Source organism: Trachurus trachurus (assembly GCF_905171665.1).
Source record: "Trachurus trachurus genome assembly, chromosome: 16".
NCBI classification, from domain to species: Eukaryota; Metazoa; Chordata; class Actinopteri; order Carangiformes; family Carangidae; genus Trachurus; species Trachurus trachurus.
This window is the reverse complement of record NC_139902.1, coordinates 9,878,417-9,888,030: the sequence shown is the minus strand read 5'-3', so window position 1 is coordinate 9,888,030 and position 9,614 is coordinate 9,878,417. Positions and strand designations below refer to the sequence as shown.

At 44.0% G+C, this 9,614-nt stretch overlaps 1 protein-coding gene across 5 annotated transcripts in view; it reads right to left on the bottom strand.

The window, feature by feature from the left end:
- Window positions 1–723: 723 nt before the first annotated feature.
- The window catches only part of map7d1a (MAP7 domain containing 1a), a 40,911-nt gene continuing 32,020 nt past the window's right edge, over window positions 724–9,614 (bottom strand). For 4 of the 5 annotated variants that reach the window (XM_083989738.1, XM_083989734.1, XM_083989737.1 and 1 more), the window contains 9 exons: window positions 8,969–9,248; window positions 8,050–8,230; window positions 7,174–7,278; window positions 5,545–5,595; window positions 5,393–5,453; window positions 4,281–4,362; window positions 3,670–3,899; window positions 1,111–1,752; window positions 724–1,075 (listed from right to left, as the gene is read on the bottom strand). In XM_083989738.1, the coding sequence (XP_083845864.1) occupies window positions 1,742–1,752; window positions 3,670–3,899; window positions 4,281–4,362; window positions 5,393–5,453; window positions 5,545–5,595; window positions 7,174–7,278; window positions 8,050–8,230; window positions 8,969–9,248 (1,001 nt within the window). In that variant the 3' untranslated portion in view covers window positions 724–1,075; window positions 1,111–1,741. The remainder of the gene's footprint in view (window positions 1,076–1,110; window positions 1,753–3,669; window positions 3,900–4,280; window positions 4,363–5,392; window positions 5,454–5,544; window positions 5,596–7,173; window positions 7,279–8,049; window positions 8,231–8,968; window positions 9,249–9,614) is intronic. The other variant, XM_083989735.1, reaches the window with a different exon arrangement.

Genomic DNA, 9,614 nt, shown 5'->3' with positions numbered 1-9,614 from the left:
AAAAGCAGTTAAATCAGAGTTGCACTGCTCAGGGCTTTCCACTGCATGGTGATCGACTGTAATGTTGCCCACTGGGAGGTAAGGGGGCATCTCTGTGTTGTAGGTTCAAGTTAACAAGCTCTACTCCCTCTTTCTACTGGGATCCACTACAGTTACATTACACCAGCGGCTACCAGTCATTTAACATACTTAAACTCTACATGATGATCGGTGCGGCATGTCTTAGCATTTGGTAGAAGGGGAAATAAATCGTGTTTGTAATGCAAAACACATAGTGCCAAGCTTCCCATGGCCACCAGAATACAGTAAAGCGGGGCAGCAAATAGAGTGGCATGTACCCCCTGTAGGGATTTTGTAAAAGGAGAAATGGACAGCTGAGCCAATCCGCATGCCTTAAACATCAACTGGAAGGCCTGCCTTCTGGTTCCATCTCTAAATCTGTTTTCCTGTGGTTAGTATGCGCTCCGTCTTTCACAGCTTTGAATGGGAATTGGTAACCCCCCCCCTTCAAATGTCAACACTGCTGAGCCTCAGGAGTAAACAAGTCAAACCAAAGTACAAAACATTCCCAAACTGTGAAATTCATAACAAATGATCAGTTACGGTGCCCGTTTCAGATTGACGAATGCGGCCTTCAGAACATCTGCATCTTCTCACTCTCAAGTAAGCCCTGAATACATCAAATCCATATTCAACCGGGACAAGAAGGATACTGAGACCAAAGACTGGACAGCTTGTCTTTAATAAGACTTAAGATACTCCCACTGACCTTGTAACGCACATCAAAACATATTTATAGCATTTACACGCACCAGAATTTCAAATACATATGAGTCCATGAAATCTCAATGCAGATGAAAGAAAACCGAGTCATGCTTACACATGTGAAAACTGTTAAATAGTGGAGTAAACCCCTGCTTTTCTTATTAGGGATTTAACCTTTGATGACTTCTGGTTTCTTAATTGTCAAGGTTGCACACTCATTATTACATCCAATTCTGCATACAATCAATCATAGCTGAGGTTTAGGTATGAACAGAAAGTATGTTTACACACAGAAAGAAATGGCTTCTTTCTGTGTGTAAACATACTTTCTGTTCATACCTAAACATGTGAGCTTACATTTTCAAATCTCTCCAGATTTCTCAGTTTACTTTACAAAAAAACTGTTACAAGTAGCTTTTTACATACCAGGATGTATAATACCTGGGTTTTACTTAACCCTACTCACAGCAGAGTAGCATAAAACAACTCCCTTTCATACAATTTAATCTCCAGTCTTTCCTCATTTTGTCTCGCACAAAGCTCATTTACATTATTCACAAATGTACCCAGTCTTTTATATTTCTCTTTCAGTTAAATAACTAAAGAACAAAGAAAACATTACACTTCTGTTTTTTTTTTTTACTTAGCTGTACTGTAGTGTACAAAGGAAGATACTGTAGAGTAATAGGGTGTCTGTCATCGGTGCCACGAGGATCTTTACAAATGTTAACAGTGATGCACCTGTGTTGCATGCAGCAACACCTTTCATTTCATCCTGTGGTGTCGCTCTCTCTTCTGTCCTGACGGTTGGTCGTCATCTGCTGTGGCCCGCTTTATCTTCAGAGACATGTTTTGCTTTTAGGAGAGGAAGGTTGTTGATTGGCACAGGTCACAGGGCTCTCCCCCCATGTGAGCATTGGCAGGGCTGGGAAAGGTCAGTGGCCTAAGGCGACGAGCACTTCAACACTGGAGCGTGTCACAGGACCTCTGTGGAGGAGGCAGGCAGAAAAGGGTTAAGGGTCAGGTGCAGTAGCCACCGAGCATTAATCAAAACATGCTAACAGACAAAGCAGATTCCAATTTGTTGACCAGAGTAATGACACAGTCTGTAAACTTCTGACCTGGTGACAATACTAAACGCTAAACGATGTCGAACATGTTGCAGGAGCCATAAATCTTAACTGTCTTATTTACAGGAGTGGAATGAAGGGACCACGAGAACAGCCAACACGTGATCTAAAGTCATAATTGATGTGACACTGAACTATTAGATGAGCACTCAAATAAACCCTGGAAGTATGTCTTGACTTAAACTGACCTCCCTTGGTAACATTAAATAGTCCAGCATATAATTATTCCCAATCATAGCCCACGTCATAAATGCCTTGCCAGGTCAGAGTCGTCTCAAGTTTCTAAATTTCCAAGAGTGAATATGAGAGGAGAGAAAGTTCACTTTTTATTTGACTGGGTTAACTAGAGAGAAACTGGAACGTAAACTACAACTTCTTTATTTTATCTTTTTTAAGGGCGGCATTTAGAGGCCTAGCAAAAGATATTGACCTCTGTTTGCTTTACATGATATTTATGACTGTTGGCTTGTCTTCAGGTCAACAGGTGAAGGTTAAGATCTGGCGGGGGGGAGGAGGAGTACGGTGGTGCTGACGGTGCCACTGAGAGAGGGGGGTTGAGTGATGGGTGATACGCTGCTTAATTGCTTGGGGGGTCCTGTTTCTAACCTCTGGCAGAGAAACACTTGTGGATAGGGTCTCCTCACTCCCTCAGACATTCTAGGAATTCCTCCCTGGGTGCAGTCCCAAGTCAGTGAGGCTGCTGAATAAAAGCTGTCATCAGTATAAAGATACCCTGCTCCTCCTCACCCAACCCTACACTATTCCTTCCATATCCCATCTCCACCCCTTTGTGAGTGTAAGTGGACCCCTCCGTGCCACACCATCCTTCCCACAGGGGGTACTCACTATTACCAGGGTGATGACCTGCACATTAGATGAATTTCAGGTTCATCGTCGCCTCATGCCAAGGACAACAGTACTAACTATGGGACTATGTGCTGCAGTCTTTATTGGGTAAAGTGAACTTAGCCAAGTGTAAAATCAGCTGAGTGCAAATAAGCACACAAGCTTGTTGCAAATGAACCATGGTTCTGTCTGCGCATATTTTTTTATTGGGGACAGATGAAAAAACAAAGCCAGTAAGCAGCCATAACCAGTTCCTTTTGCGCTGAATTTGTCTGTTTGGCAACCACTGTCGAGGAAATTGACTGATTGTATTAAGGTTTCTTTGATTTTAATTATTTTATAGGAAAGTGAAGATGCTTTTGCAAATTACCCTCTTGAGGATCGAACCCCGGATTATGGCCAAAATGTCTCTCAAACTGCTGCCACTAAACTGTGACAAAGCCAATTGATGCAGAGTGGAGTACGGTCAGCAGTGAGTTAGCTAAGCTTACTGAGCATGCAGACTGGAACCAGAGGGACACAGTTAGCATGGCAACAGAATATTTCCATCTTTTGATCAATCTGTATAAACACAAGAAGTGATTGTAGATTTACTGGGAGATTTCCTAAAGTCTAACAACGGTAGCCGTTTATTCTAGTGTTTCCAATCCTTAGCCTCTCCTTTGTTGGCCATAGTTTGATATTTAGTAGCACAGACATGAGAGTGGGCTTCTGCCAGACCTCCTAACCAAGTCAAGTAATTACAATCCATGGCCACATCTTGCTTGCCTTCCTGCATATAAGACCACTCACGTTGGTCTGATATGTTTTTCAGATGTTTAATTCTTCTCTTCATATTTTCATCGTCATTTTTTTTAGCTTAGGTCTAAAGCCTTTAACATTTTAGTTTTCTTTATCTTTCATATCATTTAGCAGCTTGTAACTGTACCTGCAACATGCTGAGGCTTTATGGGGCCTGCCTTTTTCATGAATGACTCCTCACTGTCGAATGCCAGGATGGGCTCGCTGGCCTCAGACTTGTCTCGTGCTCCATTTGTGGTGTTGCCATGATTGGTGAGTTGGATGATATCGTCAAAGTGGGCAGTGTCTGCTTTGCTGGACAGACCATTTTCATGTCTAGCGGGCTGAACCCCGTTGACCACTTGGACTGAGGGGCTGCTGGAGAGAGGAGACACAGTGTGGTTATAGTTAGAAAAGGTCAGAATGACTCATACAAGAAATTAGTCATTCCACTGCCATTCCAGTAGTCTTTTCAAGTCTACCCCGAGAAGGGTGTTCACATACAAAGAGCAAACATCTCAGGAACCCAATTCATTCTCCCAGTATACATTACAGCTGTTTACTGTGCGCCATAATCGTGTGGCTCCTTGTGTTTTCCGTTGAGGTTTACAACAATGCAACCCTCCTACAGACTTGATTAGTAGTCAGCTCCTGGCTCGGTTTTCTGGCACACCAATTTTATACTGTTCATGGTGGTCGTGCATTTACATGAGCACACACATGAATTTAAATAAAACAAAAAAAGTAGAAGAGTTTTACCTTTCTTTGACATCAGTCTGTCCATTCTCTGTCTTGTTATTGGGCATATTGACCTCTGGCTTTGGCTGATAGTCAGCAGATGCTAGAGGAAACAAAGTGAGACAGCCCTTTAATTCAAAGCTAACCATGCACAGCAACACGATCACCACATTAAACACCCTGCATGATCAACCGTGGAGTGAGACACCATTAATGATCATCGCTCAGCTTTGTAAGGCTGACCCCATCACTCATTCTAACCCCTTACTGTTTAGTCCTCATCTCCCCTTACTCAGCTCTCCTGGTGACATGGCTGTGGTTGAGCCTGAGCTCCACACCCCTGACTAGAATGGTGGCACGCCTGCCAGGCCTCCGACCACATCAGTGAGCTGGCTAATGCCTTCCTGCAACTGGGGAACTTGGCAACAAAACAGTGTATCACCCAGACCGCATTGATCCCCTTCATCTCACTCGTCTGCTGTGTGTGACGTGGAAGCTTAGATAAACAACTTGTGCAAACTTGTATACTTAATACAGTTGTGTTAAACAGAATTTGCAAGCACAGCTGATATGGCAAAATGTTGTGCAACTTCACATGTATCAATATTTTATTATTTGTCTTAAAAGTAAATGTTTGGTCGGTGCTGCAGGCTGTCAGCATGAGCCCACTCTTCCTCTCTACGCCCTCTGTCCCAGGGCTTGGACAAAAAGCAAGCACACACATGGGTCCTATTGTGTAGAGAAGAAGAACTCAAACTGCAGCTGTACAGGATATGAGGCAGACATGTAATCTAATCATTTTTATACAAAATGCCTCGATGTGAATTTAACTCACATGGGAAATGAGAACAAAAGTGCAACAAATACCTGTGACCATTGTAACATGTGGAGGTGGGAAAAGAGGAAGAGATGTCATAGTTATGTGGTATCATGTATCACTCACTAAAAGTTGCGATAAGTAAAGTTAATCTCAGTAAAAGATGAACAGAGTCAGTTTAATGGAGGATAAATTAAACCAGTTGTCCTGAAAAAACTGCTGCAGATTGAAGGGATGTGGTGGGAAATGATTTTCCTCCATCACTTGAGGATGTTTTTTTGTTAGAGAGCCTCTCTCAGACTGACTCTCTGCTTACCTTTGCTGCTCTCTGCCTCTTTGTCATTGACATGTGCGACAGGGGAGGACTTTGTCTCCTTCTGTGAAGACAGGAAATGATTTCAGTCATTTTTAACCAGAATTATTAAGATCAGTTTCAGTGCTTTTGGAAAAACTGAACAACAAACATACTTTGTCCGCTCCATCCGTTTTGCGTGTTCTCTTCATGATCTCCTCCAGGCGCTGAGAAAAGAGAGAAAGAGATCAGGGAAAACGCCACAGAATCAAAATATCCCTGCAGATGTGTTTATAAAATTAAGTAATAGCAGTTTCAGCTTCCATAACACTAATCAAATGTTCAACTTCCTGCACTGACAACAAAATAGCTTTGTTTAATTTTATTCTACAAATTGAGTAGGTTTAATGGGCTGGACGAGCCCACACACCTCGTCAGACCACTTTGCTGGAAACTCAGGTTTCACATTTCACTCACTGCCTCTCTTCGACGCTGTAAAACATTTTTTTTTTTACGTCTCTTGCATCGAAGCCCATTACGCTTTAAGCGAATGAACTGAGGCGCCTATGTCTTAAGGTGGAGGGGCTGTGTCAATAAAGCTGAGGCAGCACTTGTGTATTCAGCTGGAACAGCAGAGTGGGATGGTTCAACAGTAGGGTAGAGGAAAGGACCCGGGGGTACTAAAATATAAACCACTCTGTGTGGGTAATTTGTACGCACAGAGGACAGGGTTTGAATACAAGATTCAACCTTCATCTAACGACACTGTGAGCCAGAGACAGCTCGACCAGCTGTCACTCATAAAAGTAAAGCATTTTTTAGTTCCAGTAATATTCATGGCCAGCTCACACACTCATAGCCTTGGCATCTATACTGGCTTTATAACATCTGGACTAAACATTCTTGTTGTTTAAGAAGACGCATTGTAGCTCCTCAGGATGTGTTTAACCACCTGTGCTTGTTGATTACAAAGTTGGAGTGATGTGGGCCAATCAGGTTTGGTGGGATACAGTAAGAATGTAGTGTAGAATCTGACTAAAGCAGCAAGTCTTTGAGAGAACATGCTGTTCTTGTGGGCTAATTTCAGGATGCCGCCAGGCTCCGGCTCCGGCTCCCTGAGCCAGGCCTGGCACGCCTTGATAAGAGCCTTTCACACGTGGAGAGAAGTGGAGCGTAGGGAGAGAAGGGACGCTAGCACACAAGAGGCGTGAGCTTACTGGTGATATGGGGTGGCATACATGAGTGGATGGCCATGGTCACAGAACGGGCATGAGCAGCACACACACACACAACCACATATCAGCACATGTGAAGGGATCTGCACAAATCCACACACAGATGACTGGCACAGAAAGCTCTCCATTATTAGTGTTTATATATAGCTTCACGCTCACACACACTCTAAGCCCTATTAAATCATGGCATGCAGACAGCCGATCCAGGATAAGCCAAAAACATCATTCATCTTGGTTTCAGGGACTCAGTTTTCAAGCCTGCGTTTGTCATGTCACAAGGCAGACCACAGAGCTCAACTACTAGAGAATATAATACCTCTAGTGAGGGAGGCGAGCTTACTGTACTCTTGCTCCAGTTCATTTTGTTTTACTCAGTGCAGTTCAGAGCAGCTCCAGGACGTTAATTATTTTCAAATAAAACTATCTAAAGGGATAATGGGGCTGTTCTCCTCCCATAAAAACTAAAGATTACGGTTTGGAAACAGGGAAATGGGGACATTTCCATTTCGATGTGTGACTTTAAAACCAGGCTGAAAGGACACTGATGGAAGGACAGATGTATTGCCCTACCCTTTTCCTCTCCAGCCTCTCCTGCTCCTCCTTCTGGAAGTGTTTCTCCCTCTCCAGACGCTGCTTCTCCGCCTCCTCTCGGGCTTTAGCCTCAGCCTCTTCTTTCTGAAACACACAGGCGAGAATGCAACCACAATTTTAATGCTGGCAGAAGGGGGAAGAAAAAAACCTTCAGCCAAAATAGCATGCCTTTTACGTAACAAGGGCGTGGTTGCTGCCGACAATTATTGTTTACAACCACAAAAGGGATATTTTCCCTGAATCTTTCAGCCAGAAAGGTCTATTTTCTACATTTATAGCCTCGTGAGGACCAGTCAATGTAGAATACAATGCTTGAGTCCTTGCATAATTACATTTGATCATGCAACCACAAATGACACTTCTGTGAAAGACCACAAGGGGGTGGCAAAGCACAGGGGCTGGATAACCAGCATTTACAGAGATACGATAAGGGGGGGGGGGGGTTATCAGCATAAACAGTCTGTCCTCTGCTTCTCCATGACAACATCCACAAATACAGGAAGCATCAGTTCGACTCATGCAGATTACCTGACAGACTGAGAGGTAGAAATGGTCCAATCATTGTAGCTACTGACTCATCAGTTTGGACTAATATTTGCCTTTAAGGACAATGTCATCCTACTGAAAATTTTGCTGCACCAGTTATCAAATGAGGTCGGTATGAGGTAAAAAGCTGAGACGGTAAACAACTGAACCCACAAACAAGTTGTTTACTGAAGACAGGAGAACATGTGGGTTTGTGGTGTGATGGGCAAAGTGCCAGGAAACAATGTGAGGACTCAGGGGGCCTGCATGAGTGTCGTGACCTTTACTTGAAAAGGCAGTAATAACTGTCACACTGGTGCTCCGGCGTACCTGCTTCTGCAGGCGTAGATTCTCCTCCTCCTCGGCTTTGGCTCTCTCCTCAGCCTCTTTCTCCTCCTGCTCCCGCTGGGCCTCGTCTCTCTTCCGCTGCTCCTCCGCCATAGCACGGGCCTCCTCCTCCCTGAGTCGTCTCTCCTCTGCCTCCCTCGCTATGCGCTCCTCTTTCAGGATCCTAGAGACATCAGGTATAAGGCTAAGGATAAGCATTTTCCACAAACTCACGGGCCAAAGACTTACAAGTTGCAATAAACAATGTAAAATGTAAATGACTCTATTGATGGGACATTTCCTCTTCTGTATACGCACGTCTCCGCGGAGTTGACATTGAGGCACGAGGAAATGGAAACAATTGGAAGTATGAGAGCTAACAACAGATCACATCAATACCCTTTCTGTAAATAGGGACTTGCTGTGGTTAGAGTCAGTCACCAGGCTATCAAATTCCTAATGCTCACACACACATCACAGCTGGTGCTGAGTGAAGTCTCACTCATGTGCTGTGACAACGCATGGATTGGTTTCACTAATGCCTTTTTTTCTTTAATTGAAAACACAAGTTTGTTATGCAGCATATAATCTACAGCAGTGTATGTATGCACCATCTCACAATGATGTCTGATAAATAATCAATTCTGAAAAACCTGCATAATCAAAATTGAAAAATCTCTAAAGGGAAAAGTATGATCATATCGTCCACAGTATGGTTTGCAATCTGCTCAACTTGGCAGTGACGACAGAGAGCAGAGGATATAGAAACACAGCTTGGAATCTACGACACTCAGCTGTTTAAGTGATGCTTAAAATTCCACTCATCTCTTGCAAAGTCAAAAAGCTTGACGGACTGCGCAAGGTCAACTCCAGCCTGTTCTGATCTGCTCTGTGTCTCGAGGTCTATTAAAAACCCACTGACCTCTCCTTCTCCTCCTGCTCGCGTCGTTCCTGCTCCTCCCGCTCCCTCTGCTCGCGGGCCTGACGGCGTCTCTCGGACATAATGCGAGCGGCCTCCTCTGGGTCGTTGGTACCTGCCATGGGCTTGGCTGATGGAGAGGGGGTCGGTGACGCTGCGGGGACAGAAGGAGTTGAGTGGTTTGGCTCAGGTGAGGAGGAAGTGGCTGCTGTAACTGGTGTGCTCGGTGCATGGGATGAGGCGGTGGCTGAGGATACTACGATGGCAGGAACCACGGGAGAACCTAAAACATGACAAAATGACAACGTGCATTAGCGTTTAAAGCGACCTTGTCTTTTAAAGTGGTGCTTTCTTGAGGCCTAGTGATGGTTAAGCACATTCAAACAGTCTTCACATGCACTGTGAAACATTCTGTTCCCTGCAAGTGGAAATTGTAAACAGTTGTAGCTTTAGCCTGAGAACTTTGTAATTACATGATTAAGGCTGATTAAGACAGCCTCTGAGTCCTGTTTGTGTGAGGACACAGAAAATGTAGCTGCGTGTGGCTCACTCCCTTTGTTTTCATGCCTAATTAAACCTAATGGTTATCTTAAACCTATTACTCCTTTAAAGAAATACAGATTTTCCATAGGCTCGTTCATATTTTCCA